At 49.2% G+C, this 12,778-nt stretch overlaps 1 protein-coding gene across 5 annotated transcripts in view; it reads left to right on the top strand.

Annotated features, from left to right (window-relative positions):
* Positions 1-12,778, top strand: part of CUX1 (cut like homeobox 1) — a 337,155-nt gene that overhangs the window by 82,493 nt on the left and 241,884 nt on the right. For all 5 annotated transcript variants that reach the window (XR_008311776.1, XM_053274795.1, XM_053274790.1 and 2 more), the window contains exon 2: positions 2,991-3,101. Coding sequence is in view for 4 of the 5 variants with exons in the window: in XM_053274795.1 (XP_053130770.1) it covers positions 2,991-3,101 (111 nt within the window). In the remaining variant the exon portion in view is untranslated. The remainder of the gene's footprint in view (positions 1-2,990; positions 3,102-12,778) is intronic.

The following is a 12,778-nucleotide window of genomic DNA, read 5'->3' as shown; positions in this document are numbered from 1 at the left end:
CTGATAAAAAGCACTCCTGGCCACCGCCTCAACCTGAGAAACCAGGGAATGCTTTAGGTCCAGGAGCACTCCCAGACTACGTACCTGATCTTTCAGAGGGAGTGTAACCCCATCCAGAACAGGCAGATCTAAACCATTTCACAGTCAGTACTTCCCTCTTATTTGGATTCAGCTTCAGTTTGTTATCCCTCATCCAGCCCATTACCGCCTCCAAGCAGGCATTTAGGGAAGATATGCCATGTCCTGGTGAGGCTGACATGGAAAAATAAATCTGGCTCAAACCTATGCACATTAAATCCCACATGCAGGCTTGAATTGCTAAGTGTTTGAGCCACACAAATCTGGGAAATTTTGCATGGCCCAGACCTATTGATATTCTCCTTGCCATGGTAAGGGTTAAAGGTACTAATTTGCTAATTTTATGCAGAAAAATGTGCTCTTATTTATTTATTTTTCAATTGAAAGAAAATCTCCAACCCAGTTCTGTTTCTCCACACATTTGCAGCCTGTCGGTTTCGCTCCAGTCCATTCCTTATCTTTGAGACTCAAATCGCTTCTGCTGTTCTCTGTTCATATTGTGGCCTTCCACAGAATGTGGTTTGTTTTCCTTTTGCAGATTGTTTATTAATATATTTTTAAAAAGCCTTCTGTTTCCCTCTTAGCCACATCAGTTTCTGTTATGTGTGCACTGCACACACGTTCTCCTTTTGGGGGTTCTCAACACTGGGACGGGTTTCAAGCTTGGTTTGTCCAACTGTTAAAGCTCTCCTCCTTTTTTATAGCAGCTTCCCCATATGTTACAAAATTCCAGAATCTGTCGATGTGCTAGCAGTATGGAATAATGCATGTACATCCTCTTGATAGTGGGAAAATGTTTAAAAGTTAGAATCACTATGTGATCCTGCCACAGGGGAGTGTGTAGGCCTTAAGGCACTCTTTATGCAGTCTGCAGGTTCATGTAAAATTTGTCCCTGCTTCAGAGAAGGTGGGAGAAAACACTAAAGGAGGGAAAGGACAAGTAAATACGAGTTACAGTTTAGAAATGAGGTGTGGGTAAGGGCTGGGGTTGACGCTCCCCATGCAGATTTGTCGGCACCAGCAGCTGGTCTTGTGATAGCAAGCATGACCTGTCCCCATAGCTAAGCAGGGTCTGCCCTGGTTGCAGATGAATGGGAGACTTGATGTGTGAGCCCTATAAGACATTCCCCTCAGGGGATGGAGCTGCTCTGGGAAGAGCATCTAGGTTCCAAGTTCCTCCCTGGCAGCATCTCCAAGATCGGGCTGAGACTCCTGCTTGCAATCTGGGAGAAGCCGCTGCCAGTCTGTGAAGACAATACTGAGCTAGATAGACCAATAGCCTGACTCAGTATATGGCAGCTTCCGATGTTCCTATGTATCTCTCACTCTCTCTTACTTTTCCTTGTTTCATTTTGGTGAGCTCTATAAGCAGCTTTGGGGTGATTGATTGCGCTCAACACAGCTCCAGGCTCCAAGCAAGAGAACCCCCTGCCAATTTCAAGGTGGTCCGAGGAATCTCTTATCAATCTGAGAGCTTTTTATTATCTTTTTCTTGCCACAGGGAAAGGTTTGCTTTAGGCCAAGCAGTGAGCTCCGATGCTAGTGTTATTGAAGCACACAGGACCCTGTCTGCTCTCTCCCGTTCTGTCCCACCCTAGCGAGCCATTTTTCTCACTTCTCATGACTGTCGGATTTATTCGCGATGAAAGGAAATCAATTAAAAGTAAAGCAAAATCTAGAGGCAAATCCTCCCCGAAGGTCCATAACACAACTTCGATTGACTTTCCGGGGAGTGCGATGCACATCCTTGACTTGAGCGCTTAAATGGAAGGAACGGAGATCTGGGGGGGAGGCGTGTAAGAGGGATGCCGAAACGGATCACGGCACAGCTGGGCCACTCGGGCCGATACGCACACGGCCTGCGCTGCTTGCTGTGCAGAAACTGCGAGGTGGCCTGTTGAGTACTGATGGAAGAGACGGTGAGGTGACTGATGGACATGCTAGTTGCGTCCCAGGTTGTGGCTTCTCTGGCTCACTTTGCAATGCATAACACCAGGGAATGTGAAACGCTAGTGAGTGTGTGTGTGTCGGGGTGGTGGTGGTGGAAGGCGAGGGAGAGAAAGACTGAAGATCAGTAAGTGTGGCCCCCACCTGCCCCCATTAATGTTATGCTTCAGAATATCAGGGCTGCTTTGGCCTCCTGCTGATGTAGGCCTACAACTCCCATCATCCCTGGCTATTGGCCACTGTGGCTGGGGATTATGGAAGTTGTAGTCTAGAAACAGCTGGGGGGGGAACAAAGTTGAGCAGGCCTGCTTCAGATGCTTCTTAAATGGGTGGGTTCCCAAATTGGTGCTTGATTACTAGGCATCTGCAGATCTACATGCCAGCTCACCACTGGCGCATGGTCTTCTGGCGAGGAGCACACCCGGCCCCACACAGATCTCCTCCCCAGAGGCCTCATTTCCACTGTCATTTTTGGGAAGGGAGGAACTTTCTGCAAAGGGTGAGAGGGATGAAATTAGCACTCCGACTGAGGTTAGCCACCAATTCCTGACACACAAGAGCACAGAGAATACAGCATTTAGTCGTTCAATTGTCAGATCTCATGCTTAAAGCGGGGGCGGGGGGCGGACCAGTAATAGTGTAGACTTGTGTCCTGCCCCGAGATTGATTCATTTGCTAGCACTCTGCCTCTGCGTCGCCTTCACTTGCAGTAACAGGGGAGTGTCACCTGCGTGCTCGATATCAAAGTGGGACTCTGGGTGGCTTGGAGAAAGTTGGGATGAGGAGTGGGAGACGGGGGGGGGAGTTCAGATGGGGGATAGCACATATTTCTATCATGAGGTCTGCTGACTTTTAACTACTGGCGCCGGCGTCTTCTCTCTCTCCCCCCCCCCTTGTTACAATTAATTATTTTCCTTAAAGATCTCAGCATGTTTTAAACCATGCTCTCTCTTCTGGCTTCACAGAGGGAGCTTGATGCCACAGCGACAGTGTTGGCCAACCGACAAGATGAAAGTGAACAATCGAGGAAGAAGCTCATTGAACAAAGCCGCGAGTTCAAGAAGAACACTCCAGAGGTGAGCTGGCCCTTGCACATGTCTCCGGCCACCTTGGGGCCTGACGAACGTGCAGATTTTCTTGCTTGAAGGACTCTTGTGAGCCTTCCAACCCTTGAGACTGGGGTAAAAACATTGCTTTATGGCTAGGCTTCTTGGTTTCTGAACTGATGCAGCCTAAATGGTAACACTGGATTTGTTCAGATGGTACAGTCCTGCCAAATGTGTAGGGATCTTGCGGGCGGCACTCTAACTCAGTCTGACTACAAGTTGATTTCAGCGGTGCTTAGTCTGATTTAGGCTGGGTCTTTTTTTGGCCAGAGGACTTCTCCATATTCATTTAGCTTTCTGAATCCTTTTGGAATTTTATTTTCACTGTTGTCTACAGTTAGAATCTCATTGGGTCCAATGTTGAAAGAATTTGGATGTTCCACTCTGTATGTAGCAGTTGATTGTCTTTTTCTGTGGGCATGGCTGAGAATTGTCAACTCATGGCTGGTTGACCGTCTCTGGCAGCCTTTTAACCAAGTCGGTCTTAACCATGCTCTTGTGGCAAACTGGAAATGTGGCTTCTTGCCTGCACAATGATATCACCTCACTGCATTGTTTTTTGCATGAGGTCAGATTACAATCTCGTCTTCATGGCTGGAAGCTACACTGAGCTTGTCTGGTTCCATTTTGGTGACATTGATTGTACAATTTGGAGTTGTTACTCCATTGTGGATATAGAAGTAATTGGGTGCAGGGGTTTTGTGAATGTGGGCTCTTTCAAAAGTAGGTAGAGCTATTACATTTCACAGAACAGATGAATCAGGCAGCAATTTTTTAAAAAAACGTAAATTTTAGTGCAGGTTCTTATTAAAAATGGGAAGAGGCATTCCCTCTATGCAAGAATAAGGAATGCCTCTTATGATGCCTCGAGAAGAGGAGAGCTGGTTTTGTGGTAGCAAGCATGACTTGTCCCCATAGCTAAGCAGGGTCTGCCCTGGTTGCATATGAATGGGAGACTAGAAGTGTGAGCACTGGAAGAGATTCCCCCTGAACGAGATGGAGCCGTTCTGGGAAGAGCAGAAGGTTCCAAGTTCCCTCCCTGGCAGCATCTCCAAGATAGGGCTGAGAGAGATTCTTGCCTGCAACCTTGGAGAAGCCGCTGCCAGTCTGTGAAGACAATACTGAGCTAGATAGACCAATGGTCTGACTCAGTATATGGCAGGTTCCTATGTTCCTATGATAATGCCTGCTATGGTGCTAGCAAGCATCTTCTAACACAGTATTTTTCATTGTAAGGCCTGGTGGCTAGTGGGGCCCCCCATCAACCCTAAGTGTGGCTGCCTGACTCATTATTTTCTTTGGCCTGTGTGAAGCTTTGGCTTAAGTGGAGTCCTCTGCGCGGCCCCTCTGGCTCCATGCAGAGGCAGCTATTTCCACCGTGCAGTGTTGGGCTCTGCCCAGTGCTGGTGGGGCTCCTTGAAGCGAAACGGAGCCTTCTTGAGTCCCTGCGCCATTTTGGAAAGTGTTCGCGGAGTGCTGGGAGGTCTAGTTTTTGCTAGCACTTTCCCCCTGGAGCTCTTAAGAGAGGGCTGCATCTCTCTTAAAAGAGGCCTTCCAGCACTGAGAAAAGCTCAGCGCTGGGCTGAGTTAGCACAATGGGAAAAGGCTCTCACACTGAATGTACTGCTTAAAAAACAACAACAACCCCTCTCTGTTTTGCGGAGGAAAGTCCTCATTCAAATATGCCGTTTGTCCACATCTCCTCTCGTTACATACACTCCTCCTTTCCTCCCATTTCCTAAAGGATTATCTCTCATTTTCAGCTTTTGGGGTTTCTTTTTCTGAAGTTTGGCATTGACAGCAGGCACAGCTCCTTAAAATATTTTTAAATGAAGGATTTGTTCTTCTGATCTTGCCTTTTATGAGCTGTTGTGAGATAATATTGCTGGCCATGCAAACTTTAGGGTGTGTGTGTGTTTGTGGCCAGAATATGCACCCTGTGGATAGGCTGATTAACCCTTTAGTGGCAAGGTTTATTGTTCCCCTCCCCCCCCTTACTGTTAGACTACAACTGCCATCGTCCTCAGTTGCACTGTAATGGCCGGGGATGATGTGAGTTGTAGTCCAGCCGCCTCTGGAGAGCTTCAGGCCGGCCACCTCTGCTGTAGGTCATTAATAAAGGTTTTGAGCTTAGCACCTTGCTCCTTAAACTGAGCCCCCAAACAAATAGGTGTTGCATGTAGGTGATATAGGGCCAGAGTTATATATGGCCCAGTTGGAGGGCCCCATTGAAAGTGGTGGTGGCCACACTTTGAATTTTCATTAGACAGTACGTTTGCGGTGTGGTGGGTTGGGTTTCATTGGAGGGGGTTCTAGGCTGCATGTGAATTTATTATTATTATTTATTTATATATATTTTACATTTGCTGGATCAGGCCCAAGACTTACCTCATCCAGCACCCCGTTTTCCACAGAGGCCCACCAGATGCCTCTGGCTAGCCCACAACTAGGAGACGTAGGAAGGCCTGCCCCTTTTTGTTGCTGCCCCCCTGCTGCAGTTGGTATTCGGAGGCATCCTGCCTCTGGCCCCCCAGACTAGTAGCCACTGATAGCCCTGTCCTCCATGAATTCATCTAAGCCCTGCTTAAAGCCATCCAAGCTGGTGGCTATCGCCGCATCCCGTGGCAGAGAACTCCATAGATGAATGCAGTCGGCAGCCGGCTGGGTGAGCTCCTAGAGGCTCCTTCCCAGCACGCTTCTCCACAGCTGGGTGTTGCCATAGGCCACTCACTGAGTGTCTCTTGGCTCCCAGCTCTCTGTGCGCTGCTGTCCGAGATGCCCACAGAGCCTCCTTGGAGTCGGTTGCGAGTAAATAGGCATTTAAGAAAGACCTGGGCCCAGGCCCTCTTCCGCAGACCTGTCAGTGGCCATCACAGCACCTAAATGTCGGCAGACTGGACCGCTGGATGCTTCGGAGATGAAGCAAGAAGACGCGATCAAAGTAAGAAGATGCCATAAAGTTCCCTTCTGGATGCTATTGGCCAGTTTCCACCTTGCGTTTGGGGCTGCCGCCTTCCCCAGTGCCTGTGTCCAGGTTGGCTGTCCCAGGAAACGGAGGCAGTGGGACCAGCTGCCTCGGTGGTTTTGTAGCCGGGCCAGCTGCCTCGACAGGACGGAGGCGGCATCTGCGAAGGCTTCTCTCCTGCTGGAGACGGTCTGTGCGGTTCGGAGCAGCACAGGCCTGTGTTTCTGTGGTGCGCCGGTGTCTTGAATTTTGTGGGCAGTTGTGGGTTGCCGCATCTCACAACAGATCTTGTAGGGCAGTGTTGTTGATCACAGATCCCATCACCCCCAGCCAAAGGCCATTGCAGCTGAGGATGCTGGGAGTTTTGGTCCACATCTGGGCATTCCTGCTCCAGGGAACATGCAGAAAAGGGCCCCCCAGTGGTCAGAGAGCTAGAGCGCCTGCCCTCGAGGAAAGGCGGAAGCGTTGGAGGCTCTTCAAGTTGTGAAGAAGATGACAAAGTGGCTGCGGGGTGTAAGAGTGTGTGTGTGTGTGTGTGTGTGTGTGTGTGTGTGTGTGTGTGTGTGTATCTAGGAGGTTTATGAAAGTCTGCCTGCTATGGGGGTGGATGGAGAGAAGCTTTTATCCCTCTTTGATAGTCTTAGAATTAATGGAGCATCCCACAAAGTTGATCGGCAGGACCGTATTTTTGTGCATATAACCCTTAGGGTTCTCCAGTTCCTTGCAGATGGAAGGGGAGGGTGTGGGGACTGAAAGAGGTGCGGGCTTTCTAGCCAGACTGGGGCAGCTTTCCTCCTGCTCTCCACCGCCTGGCTCCTTCCTCACAGGCGGGCAGGTCCGTGCTGGCCCTGCTTTGCCCCCTGTGTCCTCCTGGCCAGTGCTGGGAAGGGCAGAAGAGGAGGAGGAGGGGGAAATGTTGCTGGGTGCCGGCTTTCCATTTGACTTTTAACAAGGACGCTCGTGAACTGTGGGCTCTAGGCAGGTGCGGATTCATCCTGTGGGTGGGGTCTGTGTGCGAAAATATCGGCCAGGGCTCAGATTTTTTTTTGGGGTAGGGGGACATTAGGATCATAGGAAGTTGCCTCCTCCCGAGTCAGACCCTTGGTCCTTCTAGCTCAGGACTGTCTGCACCAGGGCTGATCAGCTTCAGCCCTCCCGCAGATGGTGGCCTACAACTCCCCTAATCTGTTGCTGTTGGCCACTGTGGCTTGGGATTATGGGAGTTGTAGTCCAAAAACAACTGGGGTGGGGCAGGATTGAGCAGGCCTGGTCTGCACTGACTGGCAGTGGTTCTCTGCGATTCCAGGCAGGAATGTCTCCCAGTTCTACCTGGAGATGCCCGAGATTAAAACTGGGACCTTTTGCATGCAAGTTGATGCACTTCCACTGAGCTACAGCCCCAGCCCTTGAGGGGGAATGTAGTTGCTCATCCAAATGCAAACCAAGGTGGACCCTGCTTAGCAAATGGGACTGTTCATGGGAAGCTCTTGCACTCTTGGCCCAGAAGTTAGCCAGGATTTCACCTGCTGCTCTTCCACCAACTCCATTGCCTCCTGTGGGCCTTATCTGGGTGAAGATCTGGTGCCTCATGTCTGGTTGAGGGCTCCCATCTACATGTATTATATAGTGTCAGCACTTGCAGCCGGAGGCGACATCCCTCAACAGCTTCCAAGCCGGAGTTTGATGACGATTTGCTACCAGAATTGCATCATCGTCAAGCAGACCCTATCAAGGCAGCGCTCTGTGACTTGGCATCCCGGGTTTGCTCAGATGTATTTTTGGCAGATCTGATCGCTCATTATGCATTGGGAATATTTAAAGCCTAATGGGTTGTGAAACACCTCGCGTGCAGATTGCTGATGGAAATCTCATTTCGTTTCCCATTTTGTAACTGGAATAATTGGGGGTGCCTTGTGATATTGCAGTGGTCGTGCACCGTGCCTCCAGGACGCGGGCCAAAAATGGTTTTGGCAAGTCCCTTTTGGAATAGCGTGCCCCTTAAAATTTTAACTAGTCAGTAGCTGCTGTTATCCAGGGACGCATCATACCATCGCTTCTAACTTTCTCCTTCTGCTCTGCTGAAGTGAATGGGGTCTGTCCTTGAATGCAGGTGGGGTCGGCTGAGGTGGGAATATGAGATGGGGTCCTAGCTCAGTTTGAAAGCATCTTAGAAGGTCCCAGCTTTAATGGCAGGAAAGACTCCTGCCTGAAGTATGGTCTGTGTAGACAGTACTGAGCTAGATGGACCAATGGCCTGACTCGGTAGACATCCGCTTCATCTTTGCCCTATGCCAGTCGCATCTGGAGGATGGGGCTATAGCTCAGCCTTCTGCCTTGCATGCAGAAGGTCCCAGCGTCGGTCCCTGGGGGCATCTCCAGGTGCAACTCGGAAAGACACTTGCCTAAACCTTGGAGATGCTGCTGCCGGCAGTCTGAGTGTGTGGTTCAAACAGGCACCTTGTGATCAATAACAGGCAAGCGTGTCGCTCCTGTGTCCGGTCAATTGCACGGTAGGGCGGTCTGTTTCCATGCTCAATTCAAAGGGCTGGTTTCCCCCGTTCCAGCTGTCAATGATCTGATCGCAGAGTACCGTAAGTACTGTCTCCTTCCAGGTGGGTCTCCTCACACTCTTGGATCAAGCATGGAGGTTTTGCTGTGTGACTTCCCCCATCTCCCACCCCCAGTCACTGCCTGAAGCCCACGGGCCCGATCAGCAGGGTCTCTGTGGTGGTGACACCTGCGTTATCAAATGCCCTCCCTTGAGAGGCCCAACTGGCTCCTTTATTCTGTTTTTGCTGGATCTCAAGATCTGGTGGTTTCAGAAAGCCTTGGGCACTTTGCTGAACTGCTCAAAGGACTTGTGGTGTTCTGTTGCTTTCCTGTTGTTGCGGGGTGTGTTTGTGTGGACTTCTTAAATGGTAGTATTCTTGACATTGTGATCTTGTGTTGCTTTCTTTGTTAGCTGGTTTTTGTTTTTGTTTTTGTTTTTGTTTTTTTGCTGGAAAGAGAATTGGGTTGTAAATGCATTGAATACATCACACCGCCTTAGCATGGACTTGGGGGTACTTCAGGAATAGATGTTGAAAGCCAGGTCCTGAATTTGGTGTTCACCAAGCTTAAAATTAGTCAGATGTAGCACCAGTCTAAACTTCATAGGGTGGGAGAAGTGTGTTCATTAAAAAAAAAAAAGAAAGACTCTGCTGTGTCCTTACTACTTTTACTATAAATACATTACACTGCTTAAAAATTATCTAAGCGGTTCACATAGTAAAGTAACAACAACAACAACAATTATTATTATTATTATTATTATTAATTGAAGATGGCTCCCAGTCCCAAAAGGGCGCATAATCTAAAAAGAAATCCAAGGGAGATACCAGTAAGAGCCACTGGAGGGATGCTGTGCTGGGGATGGAGAGGGCCAGTTGCTCTCCCCCTGCTAAATATAAGATAATTGCCTTTTTAGAGGGTGCCTCTTTCCTCTGTGAGATCCTAGTTCAAGGTCCCTCTAACACTCCTTCTGGCCTTGCGTGTGCCTTCCGGTTGGCCCTGAAGCTGGCTTCTCCTGAATTTGGTCAGCTACCTTCCTGATGCCTTCCCTGTTCTGCCCGTGCCACAGAAAACCCAGTCCGTTTTTGCTTGCTGCAAGAGAACTGGTTCAAGACCGTGGGCTCTCCAGGGAGCTCTTGGTCCCCTTGTAATACGCAGCCAGTGCTCAGAGGGAGAACGTACGGGTTAACCTTGCACTCACGTACAACAGACAAAAACCGCTGCTCCTCGGCCAGGCCTTGCCAGGACCGTGCATTTTTAGTCCTGTTGCATAATGGTGATATCATATGTTTGAATTTTCTGCAGTTAGTCACTTTAATATAGTAGTTAATTACAGGGTGTTCTGGCCATTTTAGGATTAAGGCTGCCTGAAATGTATACTGTGTTAAAATCTGGAGGGGGGGGGCTTTAATTAACAGGCATTTTGTTTTGCCAGCTGTGTAGCATCTTAGAGGCCTGGTAGATCTTGATCTCGGCATTTCTTATTAATTTTGAACATGCGGTTTGATCGCCATCATTTAGAACCTCGCCGGCTGCTCTCTTAAGAACTCAGATCAGCCACAGAGATGCTGCAGGGAGCCCTTCTTCTTAAAAGTGGCTTGTAAGTGGCTTTGTTCCGTCTGCCAGTGAAAACATCAGAAGGCCGAGTTTGAAAGGTGAACGCAGACCACAAAGCCGGAGGCTTTCGCTGCTTCGAGCCTGAAAGAGGGAGTATCCAAGGTGGAAACGGGATTGGCTCTGGCCCATTTTTGTACTTGGGGTGTGAAGGGAAACTTATGGTCGCCGCCAAGGGTAGTGAAGAAGCCGGCTTGATAATTGCCACCCTTAAAGTCATGGAGTAGAATCCTAGAGGGAGGGACCCTGAAGGTCATCCCGCCCAACTCCCTGGAGATGGGGCGTTCATGTTAGAAATGCATGTCTTAAATACATATATAGGCACTCCGTGGCTGACATCCGGACTAGATTGCTCAGTGGGACTTCCATTGGAATTAATGGGATGAGTTAGTAATGACTAGCTTGTCCTATTAATTTTAGTGGGACTTCCCTTGAGTGGTTTGGTCAGGATGTCAGCCAGTGTGTTTGTAAAAACATCTATCTATCTATCTATCTATCTGTCTATCTATCTATCTATCTATTTATATTTTTCTTTATTTATATTTATATTTATATTTTTCTTTATTTATATATATATAATGGTCAGGATCAGTGTTCCCTGTAACAGGATTCCAAGATGTTGTTGACTGCAGCTCCCAAAATCTCCAGCCAAGAACACTAGCAGTGTTCCCTCTCAATGGGGATTCCCAGATGTTGTTGACTACAACTCCCAGGATCCCCAAGCAAAGATTCCCTCCCTGGCAGCATCTCCAAGACAGGGCTGAGAGACAGGGGCGTAGCAAGGTTGGAGTGGGCCCAGAGACAAGATTTAAAATGGGCCCCTTGCTGATATACACAAACATACTTCATAATACTCACACTCACATCCCCATTATGAATACGGTGGATATCTAGTTTATTTTATTTTATTTTATTTTACATTCTGGGGGGGCCCTTGAGGCAGTGGGGCCCCAAGATGACTGTCTCCCCTTGCTTAATGGTAGTTACGCCTCTGCTGAGAGAGATTCCTGCCTGCAACCTTGGCAAAGCCAAGCCTCTGCCAGTCTGTGAAGGCAATCCTGAGCTAGAGAGACCAATGGTCTGACTTGGTATATGGCAGCTTCCTCTGTTCCTATCCCCAGCAGCTGGCTGGCCAGTCTCTGCTTGGAGACCTCCAGTGAGGCAGGACCGCCTCCCCCTCCAATAATTGGTTCCATGCAGATGCTGCTCCTAATACTCAACTGCAATCTGCCCTCCTGTAACTGAAGCCTGCTAGATCTAGTCCTGCCCTCTGAGGACACATCTTGGCTCTTGTTTGCATGTATCTGTTTAAGGGCCGATACTGCGGCAGGATTGGGTTCCAAGACCTGCTGGTGAGCTGCAGAAGTGAACTTCAGTAATTGAAGAAACCCATAAGCCTCAAGGTGCCTGCCCAGGAGGAGGAATTGCTGCTAGATCGCTTTTCCGTTTGTCCCCTCTGGGGGTGAGGACGTTGGCCTGTCTCTCTCAGTGGTCCCACTAATTTTTTTCATCTCTGTGCGGAATGAGTTTTGAACTGGCTGGCAGTATCCAGGCACTGTGTGTGCACCTGCATTCTAGGTGAGGCCTTCCTGATTCAACCTGAGCGGGATCTAAAATGAACTGAGCGGACATCCGAAAACTTGTGAGCGCACACACATGCATGTGCCTGGCAGGCTTCCCCAACCTGCGGCCCTCCAGATGTTGCTGAACTACAACTCCCAGTAAACCTAGGGATGCTAGGGAAGCTGGGAGTTGTAGTTCATCAACATCTGGAGGGCCGCAGGTTGGGGAAGCTTGTTTAGAAGTAGCAGTGGTCTCTCTGTATGTGAATGGCTTATCCAGTTCTGAGGAGTGCCTGATGCTTTTCTGCTTTGGGTTTGCCACCTCCTGGTCAGGGATTCTTCACATGGAAACATGGGGTCTGCAAGAGAGACTCCACCATGGCTTCGTAATGCTGATTATTATCTGCTCCGTCCTTTTTGAGATGTAAAAGTGGAATGAACCTCTCCACCACTTAAAGTTGAGAGATTTAGCCAACACAACCCAAGCTTAGCCGTCAGAAACGTAGCATGCACAGCATGCGTGACCAAATCCCCATTATGAACGTCACGTCTCCAGTGTTGAATCGCAGCCCAAGGTCAGATCTCGGGATCAAAATGAATTGTGGAATACACGATTGTGAGTCAGATCGAGCTTTCGTTGTTTGGGAAGTTACTCTTCCGAGATGGAAGCAGAAAGGCAAGTCCTTCCTTGGATCTGCAGTCGCTGTGAACAGGGTCTGAATTGGGGTCTCCGACGAGGCTTGCTGAGGCCGTTGTTCTTTGTTGGCTGATGGCTGATGAGGCCGGCAAAGGCTTGGCCACCTTGACCCTTGGACCGCCAGCCTCCTTGGCATCTGCTCTGCCCAGCCTGCGTCTGTGTTTCACGGGTGAGGCAGCGTTACCTGCGAATGGCATCTGTTTTTCTTGACGCTGACGGCCAGGTCCTGTTGGAATCTGAATGCGCACAGGGAAGCCTT

Source organism: Hemicordylus capensis, chromosome 12 (assembly GCF_027244095.1).
Source record: "Hemicordylus capensis ecotype Gifberg chromosome 12, rHemCap1.1.pri, whole genome shotgun sequence".
Taxonomy (NCBI): Eukaryota; Metazoa; Chordata; class Lepidosauria; order Squamata; family Cordylidae; genus Hemicordylus; species Hemicordylus capensis.
Note: the sequence above shows the minus strand (reverse complement) of the source record. Positions and strands in the feature narration are given on the sequence as shown.